This window comes from Protopterus annectens, chromosome 1.part0 (genome assembly GCF_019279795.1).
Source record: "Protopterus annectens isolate FY-2018-M chromosome 1.part0, PAN1.0, whole genome shotgun sequence".
Taxonomy (NCBI): Eukaryota; Metazoa; Chordata; order Ceratodontiformes; family Protopteridae; genus Protopterus; species Protopterus annectens.
Genome location: NC_056725.1, coordinates 123948379 through 123972280, shown reverse-complemented (window position 1 = coordinate 123972280; position 23902 = coordinate 123948379). Strand labels below are relative to the sequence as shown.

General features: G+C 37.5%; 1 protein-coding gene across 3 annotated transcripts in view; it reads left to right on the top strand.

Annotated features, from left to right (window-relative positions):
• SYNE1 (spectrin repeat containing nuclear envelope protein 1) overlaps positions 1–23902 on the top strand; it is a 2173401-nt gene that overhangs the window by 1176694 nt on the left and 972805 nt on the right. For all 3 annotated transcript variants that reach the window (XM_044089035.1, XM_044089189.1, XM_044089105.1), the window contains 4 exons: positions 1726–1902; positions 8018–8173; positions 19785–19940; positions 23227–23397. In XM_044089035.1, coding sequence (XP_043944970.1) covers positions 1726–1902; positions 8018–8173; positions 19785–19940; positions 23227–23397 — 660 coding nt within the window. The remainder of the gene's footprint in view (positions 1–1725; positions 1903–8017; positions 8174–19784; positions 19941–23226; positions 23398–23902) is intronic.

Sequence of the window (23902 nt, the reverse complement as noted above, 5' to 3'; positions counted from 1 at the left end):
CTTTGTGATGATGCTTGCAAACCACATCTGTGCATTTTGTGTTTTGAATATATTTAATGAAATGTGGACATGTTGCTTATGCTTTTTAGTAATATTTGAGAAAAGCACTCTGTATCTCTCAAACCATAGTAGTTGGAGAAGAAGCCTACTATGCAATTTTGTTTCTGTTTTTGTTGTGTCTCAGATGACTTTGTGCAGCAACATGTTCCATCTACAATTTTCCTAGTATGCAAACAAATGTGTAAATATTACTAATATTCAGAAGTACTCTTGCAACTAGCATGCAGTTAGCTGTAAATTTCATGAAAAAACAAGGAAGATATAAGAGTTAATGGCAGCTAACAATAAATTCATGAACTGAAGGTGGGCTTTGCTTGTGTTCACAGCATAGAAAGAATTACCAGATAAAGGTTCAGCACTGCTACAAAGGCAGAGGCAGGGAAAGGGATGTTTAACTAATTCCCTCCAGCTGAGCTCTTTTGAGTTTGTACTGTGACTTAAAATGGGTAAGACCTGAGCCTTTAAAAAACATGAAGTTATCTCCTCACACAAATGTTTATATTTCTAGAACCATACGTGTACTAGATGCCAAACTATTCAGCACAAAGTAATTGTTACAACAGTGGATGCATTTATTCAAATCCATGTCTTAAACTGGACTGTATAAGACACTATGAATGTGGTAAATAGCTTGTAATGCTGTATAAACAGCTTATTATATCTAAATAACCATTCAAGCACCATACATAAAGCCAGCAATATTTTCTTCATACAGCAGTGAACTTTCATATGAAACTGAACAGATTTCTCTGTTTCCTTGATTGCTGAGATATTTAGAGAAATATGAAGATTATTAAGTACAAATGATATTGAATATTTCTTTACCTGCACAGGACAGATGTCAAATATCAGTATAGTCATGCTTGCCATTGTATAACCTTTAAGAAGTGATATTTTAATACTTTCTTAGCAACATGGTTTTGGAATTATTAATGCAAATGTGCGCAAACAATATTCAGTGTCTAGAGGCTTCAGTAGGAGATGCCAGTAACCATCACCAGGCTATAATGAGTTAAAAGTGTGTGTGTAAGTTCTGTTTAGACCACAAAGAAACGTGTGGTACATATGCAGACATACTTCTTTCAGAAGAACATAGAAATCTTTGAATAAAGTATGTACTTGAACTATTGCTTCACTCATGACAAATCTTCTAGTCACAGTAGCTAGTGTTGCTTTCACCCTGATAACTTGTCTTACATTGGAACACAAACAATTTGCCAATTTTTGACAGCTATTTATGGTAGCATACAAATAGCATAGTGGCATACTCCTAAGGTTTTAATAGGGTATATTTTTCCAGGGCTCCATGTTGTTGGCACATGTGAGGTTGCCATGCACCCAAGTACATCTTTGGAAAGGAGGTGAAAAATCTGCCTCATGCACAACTTCAACTTACCACATACATATCAAGCTTAGGAGCCATTTTTTAAACGTCATATATAACTTCTAGATAAACCATTAGGTGTCTAGTTCTACATGCTACTGTCACTGAAAGTACTGGTATAAGTAATACAATTCTTTTTAAAAAAAGTTGGGAAAAAATATGTTTCATGGTAATTATATTTTATAGGGTTTTTTGGTGGTGTTAATTTTTAAACATTCTCCTTCTGTGAATATGGTTTTGAATTAACTTTATTAATAACATTTATTTGCATCTTTGTGTAGGGTTTCAAAATCGACATAAACTGCAAACAGCTGACAGTGGATTTTGTGAACCAGTCAGTCCTTCAGATAAGCAGTCAGGATGTGGAAAGTAAACGCAGTGACAAAACGGACTTTGCAGAGCGTCTAGGTGCAGTGAACAGACAGTGGCAGATCCTACAGGGACTAGTATCAGAAAAGGTATTTTGGAAATTTCATATAATAGTTAAAGACTAGTGTTAAGGTAATTCACTTCTAATCAAGTATATTTAACCTTGTTACTGCATCTTGCAACTATAACTATGATGTACCATTGCAAAGTTACACTTGGCTGCATGTATAACCACTGCTGAGTATGACAAGCATCTTTTGTGAATGAGTTCACTGTTTGGGAAGTGCCTCTCTCTCCATACTGCAGGATCTTAGTGTTTGTCTGTCTAATTATTTATTTACCATTTTAGTTGATTACAGTGAGGGTGCAGGAGGTTTTGCCACCCATACGATGTACTTGAAATGTACTGTGAATTCATTTTTTCCTCTTTAAATTGATTTGTGTTTCTTGATGCCAGAGATAATGACAAGGATCAGTATTATAAACTGTCATTGTGAAGTTTTACACAAATAAGCAGTATGCATAGAATTTTCAAGGCTTAACAGTATTTTCTGGTATCATGAATGTCATGACTAGCATGACAGAATCAGGACATAAGACAAAGGTTTTGGCACAACTCATGTTAATTGTTGCAGTATTGGATACAACATTTTCAGTCCAATATATGAAAATAATGTCAGCCATAACAGGCAGTTTATCTCACACAACACAGCCAGTTCAAAGCCCTTTCCATTAGTCTTTGTTGGTCCTCCTCTGCCCTTACTGAGTGCCTTGTAACATCAGGATGCAGCTATGGGTGATATCTATGGGGCTATCTAAATCTGTTCATATCAATTGCCTGACAGTTTGCAAGACCCATCTGACCAGAAGCACAATAGGAGTAGAGGGCATTTTCCATCCTTTTGAGATTGACGTTCAAGCCTCAGTAGAAACAGCTGTACTTAGTGATGCTATCATGTATGACCTAAACAAGTTTTTTTTTTTTTTTTTTAATTTGGTCCCACAAAAGCTCCACCAAAAGATTATTCACTATCTATTCCCTATTTTACATTTGTTCCCTGATGGAGGTGAATGCTAGGGCCACTCTCAGGCAAGGTGACAGCCCTATGGCCCATTCATACCTAGACTAAGATTGAGCTTTATTGGCTCCCTTGTTACTCCAGTGTGAGTGGTAGATGGTAGGGAGTAGTCTTTGTGGAATTCATGCGTGTCACCCCTAATTCCTGTCCTAAAAGCAACCAGGAATCTCCAAATCTCCTCACTATCCTAAAGGTGGACTTTTGCCTGCTCCTGGATCTCCCCTGATTTGTGTAGTTAGTGCTTCCCATATCTCCCATAACTACATCCTGGTGTTACCCCACTTGACTAGCAGGGGTCAGCAGTGCAGTGGGGTGACATGGCATTACCTTTTCATTCTCAGATATTCCCCATCAGATAATTCCAGTGCCCAGGTCCTTAACCAACCTTAGGTCACCTGGGCATGGTCAAGGTTTTATCCCTAGTCACCATAAGGCCACAGAAGCTTAAGGTTTATTTAAGCAGAATCTGATTTAGTATTCGATTTCATAGGCCCTCATTAGATACAGAAAACACGACTATCTGTGCACTGTGTGACGGTTTCTATACTCATTAATGTTCATGACAAACGGCACATGACTGGTTGCACATAGCAGTAATGGCTGCTCATTAATCACTGATGTTGTACCTTCTAGCTAGATCTAATCACATGACCAGACATTTTGTACTGTTAATCTTTTTATGTCTTTAGGATGATGTCTTCTCAAAGGCCTTTCTGTATCAGACTACAAATTCAGGTGATTTTCAACACCACTGCTGTTCATTTGACACTTAGTCAGGACTTTGGAGCACAGCATGTTTGGTTCTTCCAGTGTCACTGTAGCAGGATGTTAATGGAGATACTTTTATGCTTGGTGGCAACCCCTTAGCAATTCACCCATCACAGAGATGCACTACCTGTTGCTGTATCATTGCAGGAGGAGGTAACTGGCATGCTCTTGCTGCCTTTGCATGGAGTCAGTGAAAGAAGTGAAAGGGACTGAAGAGTACTCAAAGCATAGAATCACCTTCCAAAGAATATACTGAAAACCCAAACAGCATGAGCACTGGGCTGTGTGGTGGGCAGTTATCAATAAGGACATTGTTGTATAAGGTGAATCAAAAGATATGTGTCTGCACACAAAATCCAGTGATTGTTCTTTAAGGTTGCATGGGGTTTTGTCAGGATGCAAGCTGTCAAATCTGTTGCAAAGGGCCTATTACTCAAGTTGAAGATACAAAGATAAAGCTGTTATACTTTAGACAAGTCACTGACTGTATTTTAAAAATTTCTGTCATTAAACAAAACAAAAGGCCCTTCCTCTTAAAGGGGACTTACTGCCACTGCTTTGTTTAATTTACCTTCCCCTGCCACCTGCATACGGAGACAGAAATTGCCAGGTGCTGTTACTACTTAGAGGATGGTGAAAGTATATTTATAGGCTCAAAGGAACAATTACACTCAGAAACAATGACTCATTGATTTCTGTGTGGACACTGGTTGGTTTTCTTGAAGTATGCACTCACAACAATGTTCTTGTTCACTTCCTAGTACTTTAACAGCATTTTTTTCTTTTATATATTTTTTATTGACTAGGTTAGTCCCATACCTCTCAACCTCTTAGAGCAAGAACTCTGGACAAAGTCATAAATAATGGGGGACAAAGGGCCAAAAATAGGGACACTGTTTTAAATTGTGACCTACTAGAATGATTCATTACAAAGACATCAATGAAGCAGGAATTTAAGAGAGTACATTTGTAATGCTGAAGAGGGACTACAGTTCTTGAATTCACTTTACTGCCCAGAATAATTTGATGGCCACCAGGGTATGTTATGATCCACACTACCGGCATCAAACAGGTTGAAATATAACATATGCACTCAAATGAATTACTAATCAACTTACTAAATGACAGAGCCTTCACTGAACACTACTCTATGCTTCCTGTCTTCTAACAATCACGTGCATTACTTATAAATCTAAGCTCTCCTCATGCTGTTATAAAGTAGCTACATTTGCAACCAGCCTTTCTTATAAAACACATCACCACCTAATATTAAAACAACTAACTGTCTGGAACTTCTAAACAAACGTACATGCAACTAATCAGTACCCGCCACTTCTTATCTTCATCTCAGAAATGGGCAGCATTAGAAAACACTCTACTGCATTACTTAGTCATCTACTAGAGACCTTTGCTGTAGCAAAGAACTCCTACTAGATTTTAGTAAATCATTTAACACACCTTGTAATCCCCTTTACTCCCACTATGTGTTAAAACTATGGAACAACATTCCTACTCATATAAATAGAAAATGTAATCAACTTTAAAACCGTGCACAAACGGCATCTAATCTAATCTAATCTAATCTAATCTAATCTAATCTAATCCTGGCTCTGCTCATCTGCTCACCAGGCTAGTCTCCTCCAATCCTTTCTGTTGCATGAACTCAGACCTCCTCTCCATTCTATACTCTCTTCAACTATTTAACCATGAGCCATATTGGTACTTTTTAACACCCATTTCCTAGCAATAATTCTTTTTTCACCCACTAACTAAAACAGTACCCACTTTCTTTCCTCTGCTCATCCTGCATCTCTCTCCCTACCTCATCTGCCTCACATCCTTAATATTAACTGTAACTCTTACAATTTTTTAACATAACAGTTTTCGATCTTGTAAAAATATTTTCACTTCATGTTATAGAAATGTATAATTGCTGTCTCTGAATGTATTGTATAAAATATTAACACAGAATCTAGTTTTGGACTCTTGTGTATACATTTGAATTCTTATGTATTCATACAGTTTTGTGGAGCTTTTTCTTCCCTGGCCTTCGCTGAAAATCGGCACTGTCCATTTAGACTTACCCATTCAACAACAGCAAAGAAATAAATTAATGTAAATAAATAAATTGGTCACAAGGTTTTAAATGTGAATAAATTAAGTACTTTACCTAAGAAGATGGACAATCAGACAATACAGTTAAATATACAGGAGAAATATACAATTGCACAGGAAAACAGAAAAAATAACCAGTATGCGTAGCAGGAAGCTTTAAACAGAAGAATGTGTCTAACCAGCTATATCTTTTCATACCTGTATCTAACTGAAAGAATTACTGTGCTCTATCTACACTGTTTGAATTTTCAGCACATAGACAAATACACAATGCAGAAATAAACCTACTGGTACAGGGTAGTAAGCCATTCTATACTCAGCAACATCCTGGATAGCAATGCAAACAATAAAGTGGCAGCTGATAGTTCATCTGTCTCTGAAGTGGTGACGGTCATTCCATCTGACTGATGGAGTCATTTCTTGTAATGGGTTTGCAGATGGACACAGACTGTTTTCACCATTTTTTCAAACCTTTTCTCCTCAGTGAATCCCAGTCCATTGTACTTTCTGGAAAGTTTACATCAGGTGATGTCTTGGAGAAAACGAATTCTGTCTTGTTTTAGTTAATAGGTTTTGTTTTTCTATCTCTAGCTAACAAATCTGCTTAAAGGAACAAAAGAGAAAGTTATTTACAGATTCAGACTAACACTGTATGTATTCAGCTTAGCTACCATTATCCTGAAAAGAAACTCAGAAAATTCTTTCAGTTTACAATGTACAGCTATGGACAGTAAAATAGTTACATATTCTCCCACACATTTATATCTCAGCTCTGCATTTTATATTTTATATGCACTTACTGTATATGCCAGAAGATCACAGCTGCATGCGCAGATGTAAGTCTTACATACATTTTTTATGCATTATACATTAAAACAAGAACACGCTTTAAACATTGTTTCAGTCACATGTGCCCAGTTCATCTTCAACAGCCCTGCTACCTCATCTCTGTGTAAAAATGAGTGCATATTTTATAAGCTTTTCCTGCAGTTCACAGATGTGGTATGGTGTGCCCAAAACACAGTAACAGATTTATACACAAACGTCACACTATCATTTTCATTTCCTGTGTGTAGTCTGATTGGAAGCGTGAACTGCAGTACGTTACAGTGCTCAGTAAAGCCGCCAAATTATGTATGAAAGGTTGTCTTAGTGCAAAATGACCTTTGTCTTTCTACCTTTGTTTATGTGGCTGTTGTGGATATCCCTATATTGTGGATCCCTCTTGGAGACTGTAAGTTTATACCACATGACTTAGTGATACCAGTGCAAGAAGAGATTGGCGCAACCACTGATGGTGATTTTCTTTGTTCCAGGGTTAAACGTCTAGTAACAAAATCCTGAATAGCTAAAAAAATTAAAATTGATACCCAAAACTCAAAAGAGCAAATACTGGTATTATAAGAATTTTTTGCAGGGGGAAAGCCCTCCTGTACCAAAGTGGGTGCAATCCTCCCACTGTACTGCATGTATATATACAATTCTGCAGTTTCAGAACCATGAAGAACAGCATTTGATAATGCTACAGGTGCACACTTAAAAATACACTTGCAGGGATTTTTCTATGGAAAGCAGTCACTGACACTCTATTCCTTGGAGTGTTGTATCTTGGGTACCTGACACTAATGGAACAGAAACTTAGTTACCAGAAGAAGTGTTGATTTTCATCTCTCTAGAATTGAAAAATGAACATGATATCCAGTCTATGCATGTGTGTGTGTGTGTGTGTGTGTGTGTGTGTGTGTGTGTGTGTGTGTGTGTGTGTGTGTGTGTGTGGTATGAAAACAACTTTGTAAAGGGCAGTTTAGCAGTCCACAATTATTGCTGTATCAAACATTATATTGCTTCCATGGAAAAGGACTGTTTCTTTCATTTCTGCATCACTGATATGTCAGTAATATTAATATGTTTAAAGCCTGAAAATGCAATAGACATTTTGAATAGGACTGACTTATCAAATCTAAATGTCATGTTAATTTAGTCTTCTACAGTTTGGCTCTTAAATGTTTAATTACTGTTATAGGTTTATATGTGTTAATGTTTGAAAATCTGAAAAAAGAAAAAAAAAACAGCATCATTCTTTTTCAGAAATAACTGCTAAAGAAACTGCCTAATTAAGGATGCATGTGTCTTCTTTGTGGTAAATTTGTTGTGGTAGGCTCAAGTTATAGATTTATTCAGATTACAGCTCAACTCATCAAAATGTATTTTTCTTTGTATTTGTCATTCTTTAAATGGATAGATTCAATTACTTGAAGGCCTGTTGGAATCTTGGACAGAATATGAAAGCAGCGTGCATGGTGTGAAGGCTTGGTTTACAGCTGAGGAAGAGAGGTTGGAGAAACTACATCAGATTGGTGATCAAGCCTCAGTTCTGAATGCATTGAAAGACTGCCAGGTAAAACTCTTGTGGAAAAAAGTGTGTGTGTGTGTGTGTGTGTGTGTGTGTGTGTGTGTGTGTATGCGCATGCTTATGTGTGTACATCTTCTTCTTCTTTTCCCAGTTAGGGGTCACCACAGCGTATCACCTGTCGCTCATGACTGGCAGTGGAGTTTTATGGTGTCGAGTTGCCAGCCCGGCGCCCAACTTACCACAGAAGGCACACACACATGCACTTATGACCTAGGGCCAATTTAGAGTATCGAGTCCACCTACAGCGTGGGTTATGGGAGGGAACCAGAGCACCCAGAGGAAACCCAAGTGACCACAGGGAAGACATGCAGACTCCGCACAGAAGGCACCCCAGCCGAGGATCAAACCAGAGAACCTCTTGCTGTGAGGAGGCAACGCTAACCGCTGCACCACCGCGGCCACCCTTATGTGTGTACATGTATACAAATATTTATTATGCACTACTGTTAGCAGTCTATACATCAAATTATTATTTATTTTAAAATGAATAACTGGAGGATTATCAACAGCATCACTCTGTATTGCTTGCTGTGTTGTTTCATTTGAGAATATCTGTCAGCAGCAGTTATTGTCTTTTTGCCTGTAGATAGTATCATTTTTGTCTCTAAACAACATTATCATTTCTTTCCGAATTGTTCAGTATAACACATTTAGTCATAGGATGTAACTGGTCATGGTAAAAGGCATGCAAACAAAGGAGACTTGTGATTGTCTTTACTTTAACAGAGCCAGTATACAACCAGATGTGTAAATTGCCATCCAGCATAGCACCTTCACATGATACCCAACAGCTTGTGCTAAATAAGTCATTGTCATTGTGGACCCTCTAAGACAGTGTGTAATTACATAAGTTCTTAATTTATTATGTGTATTGCTGTCTGTTTATGTTCTAATGATACTGAAAACTTTCATACTTGTACTTACATGGTTGTATTTATACTAGTTCTCTGATTGGTCTTTAATTCACCTGGGTCTCTCTTCAGTGGGACTACCCAGATTATGAAGTTCAGAGTAAACATGTGAGTGTTCCAGTGTGCAAAAACACAGCCTTCACCCATCCACCTTCCCTTTACTGACTTTTTAGTAAGCATTTTCTTTTTGAGGAAAAAATCCAGAGAAAGAAATGAATGAATGCACACATACACAGACAGATTTGCACATATGTACACACACACACACACACACACACATATATATATATATATATATATATATATATATATATATATATATATATATACATATACATATACACACACACACACACACACACACACACACACATATATATATAAAAAGTTACACAATAAATCATTTCAAAATGTTTCTCACTTTTAATGTGACCTATAACCTGTAAAGGTTATAGGTCACATTAGAAGTGGGAAACCTTTTGAAATGATTTATTGTGGTCTCATTTTTTTATATCACAAAAACTGGCATTTTAACAGGGGTGTACAAACTTTTTATATCCACTGTATATAGGATTTACTTTCATCTGGTCAACAGACACAGATGTTGACATCCTGAAGGTAAACCACTATATATCGAAAATAGAAACGTCGGCTGCCTAGTACACTTGAACTGAAGTTGTTTCTGCACATGTAAATATTGCTTAAAAAAAACTTGAGATATCACAATCCCAGGAGAAAAGGAATATTTCCCCTACCTGGGGACTGTTGATTTCACATGGCTTTCGACTGAGTAGTAGACCAAATGTGGTTGATTAAACAGATGTCAATCAAATGACCAAACCAATTGAAACCATATACATATATGTAGAGAAAGAGAGCATGCACGAAAGGGTATCACATTCTGCAAAAGTACTGCCTTTGCCTCTGCACCTTCCTTTTAGTGACTTTTTGTTATGCATTTTATTTGAGAAAAAAGTCCAGAGAAAGATACATATAAAAGTTCACCAAAAACTGGGAATGCTTTACAGAGCCAAAAACTTTCTTACCAATGCAACTAAAACTAAACTTGCTGCTAGTTACCTGCCCCATCACTACTTCGTATTGCTGTAATCTTTAATAACTTCCAGGCATCGCAAAAAATAAAATATGAACAATGGCTAAATATGATGCAGCGAATACCTCTTTCAGAACCCACCAATGTATAGCACTAAAAAGCCAGAAGTGGTTAGAACTACCCCATCAACTAACTATTATATACAGCTTCTTACTACCTTTAAAATTATCCAGCATTCATATGTCTGCCAAACAATAAATACTGTTGTACACAACTGTGTTCCCACTTGATTATTACAATCCAGTGACTGAAAACTCCTCTCTTTCCACAAACCTCTGAAATCTGCAGGGCCTGGTTTGTACTCATACCATGTTGCTAAGGCCTGGAAATCCTTACCTGTATCCATTGGGTCAACACCCTTCCTCCAGTCTTTTAAAACCATTCCGAAAGACTTCTTAGTCAAAATCAGGCTCTTTCTTGCGTAATGCCAGGATAAACTCTAGCCCTAAATATGAACAAGTACCTCATTATACTATCACTCCTTGCTCCCCCTTCTTCTCTCACTTCCTTAATGCAACATTTCTTTAATTTAGTAATAGGAACCCTATGAGAACAGCATCTTAGGCAGTCAACTGGTTCCAGTATGCATAAGGCTGGCCATGGGTGGAAAGTAAAAGAGCTTTAAAAGCTGTTACTTCTCTTCCAAATTTTTAAACAGAATGTGTAGTAGAGGTGTCTAACAGCTTTTAAAACCATTATTTACCCAAAGGTACTTCATTACAGCGTGCTGTTTGTTTAATAATGTTGGACTGTTTTGCTTACTTTCAAATTCTTTAAAATCTGGTAAAATACTTTGAACTCCTTATATTTTTTTTTCAGTAACTGGTTGCACATGGAGCAAGTAAAGAACAATGCACTACAAAGAATTATAATTGGGTCTCACTAATCATAACCATTTCTTATGTGTCCTCAACATGGATGCCATAATTCTCAACTTGACTTTCACTGTTAATGTGAATTTCTTGGCATCCATGCCACAAACTCATAATAAGTTGGTTGTAATTGGAGACTCATTCATAATCCTCTATAGTTATGCATACATGTTTTTTTTATTTTATCTAGCTATCTATGTAACCATCTGTCTATACTTAGACAGATGGATAGATGGACATCCATCCATCCATCCATGCTCAACCTCTTTTCTCATTTTGGCACATGGGATGGGGGGGTGTTAGTACAACAGTGACAATTATCTAGAGTCAAGGTTTACACTGCTTCACCATGTAATGCATATTTATTTATTGACATTTTATTACTGGGAAAGTCTGACTGGGTAGGAGCCCATTTTCAGAAGGAGGCTGCGGGAGAAAAGCTCAAAAGTATTGCAAAGCAATTTAAAAACATTTATTTTATGGTCTAAAATAATACAAAAAGACTATAGTTTAAATAATTATGCCAAGTTAGACATAATATTAAAACATTGGTCAAGAATAGATACAAATTTTATGACAATGATTAATAGCCAATTTATAGAAAAATTAAAGATAAGTTAGTATAAAAGAATCAGGAATTGTAATATGAAGTGAGTGAAGAGCAGATATAGGGTATATTTAGAGAGAAAGCCAGGGATAAGAAATTGATAGAAGTAAGGACACAAGAGAAGAAAGGAGAGTAAGGAGATGTGAGGTATGAATAGGTATTTGTCCTCATTTAGGGATATAGCTACAGCTTTTGGCTGGGAAGTCTTTCAGAATGGTACTGAAGTATGGTAGGGAGTGTATTGACCTAATGGATACAGGTAAGGAGTTCCAGGCCTCAGCAACATGGTAAGAGTACAGATAATGCCCAGCAAATTTAATAGGTTTGTGGACAGATAGGAGTATTTGGTCATTGAATTGTAATGACCGACTGGGAACACTGTTGTGAAGATGTTATTTAGTGCTGGACAAGCAGATGAATTCTGATTAATTTATAGGTGGTAAGAAGGTGTGTATATGTCAGCTGATGAGGCAGTTCTAACCAACTTAGGCTTTTTAGTGCTATACAGTGGTCTGTTCTGAAAAGGGTATTTGCTCCATATTTAGCAACTTTGTTGTAGCATTTTTCAAGTTTTAATTTTTGTGAAGCCTGGAGGTTAGTAAGGATGGAAGTCCATAAAGAAGTGTGGGAGCCAGATAAGTAGTGGCAAGTATAGCTTTAGTTACATTGGTGAGAAAGTTTTTGGCTCTGTGAAGCACCCCTAGTTTCTGATGAGTTTTTCTTATGCAGTATATATAATATATATACTTTGCATATAAGTTTGTGTGTGTGTGTGTGTGTGTGTGTGTGTGTGTGTGTGTGTGTGTGTGTGTGTGTGTGTGTGTGTGTGTGTGTGTGTGCGTGCGTGTGTGTGTGTGTGCGTGTGTGTGTGTGTGTGCGTGTGTGTGTGTGTACTTCTTTGTAAACATCACTCTGGACCATCTATGCTGCATTTGGGAAAACTGCCTTTTATAAAGTATTCCAGTTAGACTTTGGTGTATCGTTAGACTGAAAATGAAGCTGGAAGTACGCAGCCATTAGTATGCAGGCTTTAATATCTCAGCATTTTTTTTTATAAAAATCAGAAATTAAATTAAATAAAGATGCAGTTTGCCATAATGCTGAACATAGCACTTTATTTATTTGAATCATTTTGCTAAAATAAAAAAGATATTTATGATTTATCCATCTTCTGTCCACTTAAGAAATTGATAAACTATAGCTTAGACACAACTATTCATACTTTTCTTCTAACTACCTGACATATAAGCACTGTTGATTTCAAAATCACCAACCGTCTTGCTTGCTTTGTCGTGGTAATATTTTGCTCTTGACTATAAAGCTACCAAGGTGCTGGAGGAGCATCTTCATCTCAAGGGAGTATTTTGTCATGACCCTTTGACACAAACTCTAGTTGGAAAATGTCCGTGATTTCAACACTTTCATCTTCTAGGCACTGTTGTGGAGCTCCATGCCACCAATGAGTGTGCTTGTAATTTAGATGGAATGGCAGACATGAGGATGCACACGCTCACACTGAATTTGGTGCAGTAGACATTAAACCATGCTTTCCAGTCAAAAAGGGGAGCAAATAAGACAGTAAAACATCTCCTAACCCCCACTATGATTTCCAGCAAATGCTTCCCTTTCTTGGTGTCTTAGATACCAGGGGTGAGCGCAATCTTCTTCTTCTTTTGGCTTTTCCCAGTTAGGGGTCGCCACAGCGGATCATCTGTCCGCTCATGATTGGCAGTGGAGTTTTACAGTGTCGAGTTGCCAGCCCGGCACCCAACCTTCCACACAAGGCACACACATGCACACACTCACACCTAGGACCAATTTAGAGTGTCCAATCCACCTACTGCATGTCTTTGGGATGTGGGAGGAAATTGGAGCACCCGGAGGAAACCCATGCGACCACAGGGAGGACATGCAGACTCCGCACAGAAGGCACCCCAGCCGAGAATCAAACCAGAGAACCTCTTGCTGTGAGGTGGCAACGCTACTCGCTGCACCACCATGGCCGCCCACCAGGGGTGAGAGCAATAAATGAGCCAATTGGGAATTAGGGCATGATGGTCATTTTGGGGGACATAGGGGAATAAATGTTATATGTGAAATAATCTCTTGACAGTTCTCCTACATTGCTGGTCATGGGAGCATCCTGGCAACGAATATGATTCCTAAGAGGTTTTTAATTCCACCAACCATGCTGTTACTTAAGAAATTGTTAGCAGCAGTGCCATAACTGATATATCCCTGTCATGAATTTTACAATATAGCCCTTTTCTTTGTGTTTGTTATTCATATTCTGAAGCATTTGGTTCCCTAATTTAATTCTTAACTGGGTTGCCTTCTTTGAGGATTCCGTACATCTTTCTTTTGTCTGCATGGGATTTTATTGAATGCCCTAATTTTCTATCAAGTTCCAAAGCATGCTTCTCAGCTGTCCAGAATTTTGCAGACTGTCCAGATATTGCCTTATATTTCTGGTCTGCTTCTGATAAAATATGTGGTTTTCTGGGAAATCTTTGAGTATTGAATCCAGTAAATCATGATAGTCATTTTAGTTCCAGGCTTCATATTCTTCAGAAAATGCTTACTACTGCAAAAGCTGTTATGCTTGCAATGCCCTAAGTTTATAAGAGCAATATAAAAATTCCCTGATTTTGAACCTATGTGTCCCCATTAGTTTTGTCTTTGTCAAGAATTCTTGTGCAGAGAGGTCCAATGGCATGTTCTAAAGACATGCTGTAACTGAATTAGCAATCCTGCATATTCTTCTCTAGTGGTATGGGCACATGAGTAAGTGTGTATGTGTTCTGGCATACCTAGGGTAAGGTGGAGGGACAGCTGCCCTGGGCGCAGAGTGTTAGTGGGGGCAATCGGCAGATTCCAGTTGGTCTTTAGTAAATTTATTGCATTTGCATCAAAACTGAATCACTGTAGTACTCACTATGTGGCATAAACTGTAACACTGTGTTGCTGCTTAATGTAAATTTACTAAGTGGTTTGATACAGTTTAAAAGTACAGAGGAGCTTTTTTGCCTATACTTAAAGTTAAGAGGGAGTGCCAGACTCGGAGATGACACTGAATGCAAGAATAGATTGCTACGTGTGTGTGTGTGTGTGTGTGTGTGTGTGTGTGTGTGTGTGTGTGTGTGTGTGTGTGTGTGTGTGTACACCCTGCAATCAGCTGAATGACTTGGAGCTTTGTCAAGGATTAGCTTCTCTGCCTTGTGCTCACTGAGTGCTTTTGCTTTTGATTACCTGTATCACATGTTGGTAATCAGAAAATAAAGGAAAATTATGGAAAGTGTAGTATAATCATACAATATCGGTAAAAATATTAACTTTCATGTATATGCTTTAGAAACTGGAGTAGTTAACCGATACACTTTAATGTTATATCAAAGTAAAAGTCCTACATTCATCAAAACAAGTTTTAGTCTTGATAAACTGAAATGTATGTACAGCATGTACATGTGTGTTAATGTATGTACAGCATGTACATGTGTGTTAATGTATGTACAGCATGTACATGTGTGTTAATGTATGTACAGCATGTACATGTGTGTTAATGTATGTACAGCATGTACATGTGTGTTAATGTATGTACAGCATGTACATGTGTGTTAATGTATGTACAGCATGTACATGTGTGTTAATGTATGTACAGCATGTACATGTGTGTTAATGTATGTACAGCATGTACATGTGTGTTATGCAAAATATCCCATTTTACTTTGGACACCTGGAAAAGGTGGTAGCCATCTACAACAGATAATTGAACATTTTTATTTTCTTCCATCATCATTGTATAAAACAGCTAATTAAACATTATATTCTGTGATGTTTTCAGCTCTAGTTTTATTAAGTTCACAGCAAGAAATTCCCCTTAGGATGTAACTTCTTGTAAGACTGGTTTGTGAACAAGAACAAAATAACAACCATTTGGGGAAATTGATGTGCGTTTGTAATAATGTCATTTACTGTGCCTGCGTAACTTGTCAGAGATAATATAGCACTGTCTAAAAGCAGGATAGTATGGAGTTCTGAGGTCTGTTAGTCAATTATAAACATAACTAAACCCAGTAGAATTAGAACATTACATGTATTGAGTAAACCAATGTTACAAAGGTGTCACTGTCTGCTATTGACATGTCATCATCATTAAATGTAAAGTGGTACACTGTCATAATGTTTGACTGATGTCTTAGCTTAATAGGCTGGGAGTTCATTCACACTTTTTTTGGGTTAGATGCTCCTATTCATGTCTGCAAGACCTTAAGTTTGTATGGTGGCGGACAATTTCTTGTGGATGGGGTCATGTAATTTCACTGTCACTTGGTGAGGATTGCCATTGCAACAACTATTTTATTGGCCAACAAAAATAAAAGCAAGTCTGAATGTTGAATTTAAGAAGCTTGCCGTTTTGGTTCATTTCCATTTTGGGGGGATCATTTTTCCTTTGTAGACTAGCTATTGGAAAGGGGTAGGTAGATTTATGTAGCATTTGTCAAAACACAGAATATTTTTTATGTTATGTCTGGTTACGAAAAGGCTTTAACTATGCAACCATGGCATTTATGACAGCATGTGAAAAATGAGTGGAGCTTACTGGACTGTAATGAAATATTTTCATTAAGTCACATAGTAGAAAATGATGTAATGGATTTCAAAACCGTAGCCATGCTGCATCACGTGCAAGGCTTGGATTAGTAAAAGTAAGTTGTAGTATGTTAGTATAGGGTTGAAGTGGCTAGACTGGACCCAGCGCTTCTTGATGTGTATGAAAAGTGCACACCTGCATCCTGTTACAACCAATTTAAAACAATTTGCAGTCAATCCCACTTTTGCCATGCACCCTACTGTGGACCACTGCAACAGGTCATTGATCTATGGCTTTGCAGTACATCAAGCTTATTTAACTTCTTAATAATCAAACAACCAAATTTCATGATTGTTAGGCAACTGGTATTGCTGTTAAAAATCTGCTTGCGAAAATACATAACTACCAAATATTTATATGTTTTGTGGTGTTTTATTCTCGTCTTGTAAATTGTCTTTTCACAGGATTCCTGTTTTTGACATTCTTGGGCAAACCTTTATGATCTTTTCTGAAAGATTATTTTTCTAGGGTTGCAGACTGGCAGACATGGCTAGTTTCAGAGTAGCTGTCAGTATGGTTGTAGTGTTTAAGTGAGTAATGAGATTAGCCAGCATTTCCTCCATAGCAGAGGCTGATTTTCTACATGAAGAGAAGTGCCTTGCAGACCTTTCAGTGTTGTACTTGTGTTCTAATTAGTTGCATCTTGCATTCATTTGAAATTGCGTAACATGGTGATTAAAATTATCTGCCCAAAAACTTAAATCTAAACGACATTGAGTATCTCAGTGAAGAAGTACTCCCGATCCTCTGTTTTGTCCAGGTTGATGGTGTTTTCCCTTAGTCTTAAAACAGAGTCTATATTGTGTCCATGTTTATTTCATTTAGATTTGCACAGGTCTGTGTTATACTGTTTGTGTTTGTCCTGTCACAAGAAATTGATTCGCCTATGTTTTTCTCTTATGGTCTTTCATGGCTAGTGTAGGCATCCTTTTTGTGATTATCAAAATTTAAGGATTTTCTGGGAAAATAATGCACCAGTACAAATCAGGATAGTAGACTATGGTACTCACACTAGCAACTTCAAACCTTCCATGTTTAAAAGTCTCCTAAATAGTTCTGGATACTGAGTAAGAAGTATAGGATCACCGTGAAGACAAGTGGCAATGCTTCCATGATAAATACTTAACTGGATCAAAATAAGAATTTAAATATGTTGTAGTCTTGTAGTCATGGACATTAGCACTTTTATTATTTTACTGCTTTAATCTTCTCTTCTGCATTTAGTATTGCATTCTTTTGTTATCAAATTTTAGAGTTGCATTTTATTAGTGTAATTATTCATTAATTTTCTCATACCTGCTTTATACTTTTTAGGGTTGTGCTGTCTCAACACTTATTGGGTGCAAGGTAGAGAACTAATGCTGGATGGGATGGCGGTCCATTGTAAAACACACACACACACACACAGACACACATATACAAACACACCTGTTGGTTTAGATGCCATCAATTTGCCTACCTGTATGACTTTGGAATCTAAGAGCAAACTTGAGCACCTGGTAAAACCCATCCAAACCGAAGAAGAGCATGCATAATCTGTACAGAACCCACTGGAGACCCAGTCATTGTTCGGCTGTAAGGTATCTCTTGCACCACTATGTCATCCTAAGAAAATTATTATTTACTTTGATTCTGATGTATAAAATTTAAAGCAATGTAATGTGATTTTAACTAAGCACGTTTGACAAGGAAACTGTATTTTACTAAGTTGTTATACTGGCCTCAGGCTACACTATCGTGTAACATTTCATCTTAAAGAGACAGAATTCAGTAACAGATGTGAACAACATCATCAGTTCTGTCTGCATGAACTATATTTACCCTTTATACAGTAAACTAGTCCCCATGTATACTCGCCCTGACTCAATTAACGTAGTACCGGGTAATACACCTGTATGTGAAACCTCAGTGTACATGATTTGGCTAGTCTTTGTATAATCAGATAGCCTGAATATGGAATGCTGCCAAACATATAATTGTTTGGAAATCCTGGATTTGAAAACTACTAATCAGGTACTGGTGTGCTAGTTCTCCTTTAAACCATTTGTTGACTTAGTTAAAGAGGTGTAATTGTTAGAATTACACATAGTGTGTCCCCATTTGCCTAGTTGAGGGAAACAACATCTTTTCTTCTGCTCTTGGTGCATGCCTGAGTATATCCAAATATCCCATGCTCACCTTCTGTGCCTTTAAATGCTGCTTACATGCATATAAGGTTCTGCAGTTTATGAAAGTAGGACAGCAAGTGTGTGAGGTGCATACATGTTTAAAAAAGTAGGTTGTGCTGTGTATGGAGGAATTTTCTTGCTTGCTATATGCAATGCCTTTGACTTTCTTATATCAAGGAAGTGATTCTTAGGGCAAATTCCTGTGTATTGGGGGAGCAGGGGGGGAGCTTTGATAGACCCCAAAAAAGAAAACTTCATACAGTGAATTTGAATTCTGTTTCACACTGTGATGGTCAAATTAGGTGGGATGCTGTAATATCTGCCATCATAATCTGTGTCTGTGTGCTTCTGTGTAATGCATACAATGTTTCTACTCCTACCCATTACTCATTCCTTTGTGTGTTGTTTCTAGTACTACCTGTCCTATTTGCACTTATTTTTCCCAGATACACTGATGTGCTGAATCATGTACAAATACGTAGGGGTGCCCACGTCTGCGAAAGGAAGGTAGTGGTAAGATATACAATGACTGCATAGATGTGTGAATTAGTATTGTAGGATTGACATTAGTGCTGAATGCTTTTTGGGGTTGTTTAGGGGCGGGTTCAGGGATTTAATTTCATGTTTTGGTTGCACTGAGGAGGTGGACATTGATTTTTAATATTAATTGCAGTTTGTGATTTGTACAAACTCTCTGCCTGTGCTGTTCTATGTGTGTTTTTCAGAGATTAGTGTCTACAAGTTGATGCATCAATGAAGCTGATATATTTCAGCTTGGGAAGTTTGGAAGGGGGGGGGGTCTTGCCCTCCTGCAAAAAATAAAAAAGACTGTATTTTAGTTTGGTTTAGGTGTTTTGTTTTTCTGTACGTTTACTGTTTTTTTTTTGTTTGTTTGTTTTTGATTCTTTGTTTATTTCAGTTATTTTTGAATTTGATGATCTAGTTTGCATTTACTATTTTGTGTTCAATGCTATGTTTGTATATTCACTTTTCTTTTATTCGGCAACAGTTGCTATATTTGCATATAAGCAAATATACAAATCTATATTTATATGTACATGTAAAATTTATGTTTAGATGTTTAAAGAGAGAGATACACGTGTATGTGTGTATATGTATTTGTCTTTGCTCAGGGAACTGCACTTCTGGCCATTACTGTACTCCAGCTATGGGTCAGTTATTATATGCTCCTTCCCTTATTTATCACTGTCTATTTATAAATCCTTGCATAATCTGTAAAGTAAAATATGACTTTGTTTTACTTCTGATTTAGGAACTAGAAGAGATGATGAAGATTAAAGAGAAAGAAATAGAAAAAGTAGAACAGCATGGACTTTTGTTGATACAAAATAAGAAAGAAGAGGCATGTGCAGTTGTCATGAAAATGCTGCAGGATCTTAGCCATAGTTGGACTAACCTTGATTATATGGTATGTAAAATGTTTGTTTGGCATTTCTGTTTCAATACTACTGGGAAACGTGTACATTTCAGATTGTAATTGATTCACAGGTATATGTAAGGGAAGCAAAGTTACTTAGTGAATAGCAGCTGGGGACAAATATCCACTCCTCAGGTCTTATGACGAGTACCATACAACAAGCTACATATTAATCACTTAGTACTGCATATAGTACTGGGTGCTGGCAAAGGTCATATTCATCATACTCATCACCGCTGCAGGAGCCTTAGCTATATGGGTGATATCCTGCCAAGGATATAACAGCTGGCCGTCTTCCATTTACCCAAACTATCAATCAGCTCAAGCTAAGCTGACTAAAATACAAGTTTGGGAACCAAGCCCTTTAGAGCTTTACTCCTGCCAAAAGTTACACTCCTCTGAGGCTTTCAAGGATCAATGGTTGGCTTGTGCTTTCCTTTTGTTTCTTCAAAGCCCAGAGCTAGGGTTTGTCAGAAGAGAAATCATTTGATGGAGACAACAGATATCCTTAATTCCAGGTCTCCCCTTCTACGTCACAGTTACAAAGCAGTCAGTCGCCACAGATGCTTTGGACTTTGCTTGGGGGGCAGTTTCAGGAGAGTTAATAGTGCAGTGTGTGCAGGATACCAAGGACAGATGCAAACTAATAAATATCAAAGAGATGCTTGCACTGATGAAGGTGCTCAATTCTCTGAATCTGTTTGTCGCCGAGACCTCTTCAGGTTGTTACAAACAGTACCACAGTCATGTGGTACATGAACAAGCAGAGGGGAAACAGGTTGCACCCCCTTTGCAGACTAGCCTTATGAGCTTGTGATATAGTTTCACAGTACAATCTCACTCTACAGGCATCCTACATTCCATCAGAGCACAACTATGTGACAGAAAAGCTGAGCAGAGCCAGTGCAGACCCTCAGGAATAGAAACTAGATTAGGGGGTCTTCCAAGATTTGATTAATCTCTGGAGAGTTCCTCAAGCACACCTACTGGCCTCTAATCTGAACAATGAAATGGCAAGATTCTGTTCCAGGAATCTATGCAAGAAGGCCTAGAAGACAGATGCCTTTTCTTTTCCTTGAATGGGAAAGTTCCTGTATGCTTTTCCACACTTTCCAGTTATATCCAAGGTGCTTCTGACTCCCTACTTGCCCAGGCAAATAGAAATGGCCAGGGGTAATTACTATAAACTTCCTCACAGGTTGGATCTCCTCACACAAGATTAGGGTGTTTGATAACACCTCAACATGGATCAACTTCAGTTGACTGCCTGGATGAAAGGGTCTTAATTCCTTTTAGGCTGTTGTTTACTGGGGATGTATAACAGGTACTAATGGAGGCAAGAAAGTCTGATTAGAGAATCATTTTTGAGCAAATGGAAAAAAAGTTTTCCATTGGGTGCCAACAACATAACCAATACCTATTCAGTGCTAGTTGTTCTCTGGTTTTACAATATTTTTAAGTTACTATCCTATGGCCTTTCTTATTCCTCTAACAAGGTTAATTTATTGGCCATTTCAGAATGTCTGTTCATGGATACTCCTCTTTCAGTACAGTCTTGTGTCAACATATTTTTGAAAGGGGTTTTGTAGAAGAGACCTCCAGGTAAACCAGTGGTCTATCTTTGGGGTCTAAATTTTGTGTTAGAGAAGCTGATACTTGCTCCATTTGAACCCCCTATCCTGACTGACTTGAGGTTCTTAACATGGAAACAGTTTAATGATTGCTCTGACATCTGCAAGAAGAGTATCTGAGTTGCAGGCTCTTACAGTGAGCCAACCCTATCTCATTTTGCACAATGTAGGGATTCTTTGAGAACTAAGCTTTTTTATGCCTAAAGTGGTATCTGATTGTACTTTAAACCAAACTATCCATCTCCCATTTTCTTTTCAGAACCTAAAAATGAGGGAGAAATGATACTCCATACCTTGGATGTGCACAGACAAGTCAGGTACTATCTTGACAGAATTAAGTTGTTCATTTCTTATGAAGGTAAGAAGAAGGGACAACCTGTGTCCAAGCAAACATTTTCAAATGGTTGTCAAAGCCATTACCTTTTGTTGTACTCACTATAACAGAATTATTCTAGGCAGGGTCAAGGCCGACTCTACCAGAGCTTTGGTTTCACAAATGGATTTTTGGAAAGTGTTGGATTCTATAAGCATTCAAGAAGCTGCTACTTGGTCCTCTTTACATACTTTTACAAAACATTATAAGCTTGATTCCTTCTCTAATTCCAAGTCAGGCTTTTGTAAGACCATTCTGTGTGGACTCGTGGACTCCACTCCTGCCAGCTCCCAAATGTAGTAAGCTAGGGTAATCTACCCATTTATTGTAGGCTACTGCTGCAGTAATCAATATGATGAACATAGTACAGCTGTGCAAGTAAATTTATCCTAACAGTGGATGTTCAAATAATTGCTGTTGTAGTAGCTGCTCCATCCCTCAATCCCCCTTGTTTTTTTGATGTGTTTTGTATGCAAGGGTGTGGACATTTATTTTTTTGTTGTTCTTAACACTGTCCTGTCATGGCTCAGCCTCCCTGTCTCTGTTGGCAGGAAAGCTCTGAAGGGCTTGGTTACCAAACTTGTCTTTTAGTCAGCTCAGCTCAAGCTGGCTGACACTTTGGGCACGTGTAAGGTGCTGTGAAGCTTTTGAAGCTGGCCTGCTGTTATATCCTTGACAGGATATAATCCATAAGATAGCTAAGGCTACTGCAGCAGCAATAATTTGAACATCTACTATTATAGTAAGTTTATTCATACAACTGCTCATTTTAAAGCATGCCACAGAAAATGTTTTTGGGATATTTGTGCAAAGAAATAAAACCTACCATTCTGAATTTTGCTGTTGCGTTTAATGATGAGTTCTGATATGTTTATATTCAGGATGAGTTATGTGGTAACACATTTCAAAGGCATAGGAAACCATTTTGAAAATCATGTTGTATTCCTGCCTAAAAGGCATTCTGTATTCACATGAGTAAATCCTGGGCATTTCCGTTTGAAAAGTGCAGGCAAATGTGGGCTGTACTTTGTTATGCTCATATTACTTTGACCTTAAAATGGTACAGCTGTAAAAGTCAAAAGTGAACTCTGAATATACATCTGAATTAAAGTGTATTTGCAATAACTTGCATTATTTTATTACACTGTGTTGTTGCAGATAATTTATCTTTTAACTTTTCATCTGCTATCACTAGATACATTACGTTTAATTGTTTTAGGAGAATTTGTTAGTTTTAAAGACTAAAACTATTCTTTATTCAACAATATTCCAGATTGGCCAGCTTAAAGTAACTTTAAAGTCAGTCTTAGACTTATGGAATGCTCACAAAGAGGCTTCTGAGGAGCTACACAGCCATTTGATGGAAGCCTGGTACTCTCTTTCTCGATTCCGCCTACTCACTGGTTCAATGGAGGCAGTAAAAATGCAGGTCGAAAACTTGCAGGTAGGAATTACAAATCTTTCTTACAATCTGTCAAGACATGTTTTATTTCATTAGTTTTTTTTTTTTTTTTTTTTTTTTGCAGTTTGGTCTTATTTGTGAGGTGTTAAGTAAGTGGTTTTCATAATGAGAATGATGTTTTCCCTGTTGGCATCGCTGAAATTTACAAGATGTGGTTTTTTTTTTTAGAAAAACAGGGCATCAGCATAGTAACTGGTCTGATTTGTTTTGCATTTAAATATTATTTTTTACCCTCCCACCCTGACTATCAAGCCCTTTCCTTGCTGTAAAGAATGGATGGCCACTCACTGGTTGACTATGGCCATTGTTCAAATAAGATAACTTCTCTGAGATTGTCACTGTGCGTTGCTCTTTCCAGCAGTAGTGGCAGTGACATTTTTAAACCATTTCTGTCAGTCAGACTATTAGTAGTATACTTCTTCAGTGCTCAACTTACTTGATAAATTGTCATTTGCATTTTTTTGTCATCACAGATGTCAAACCACAG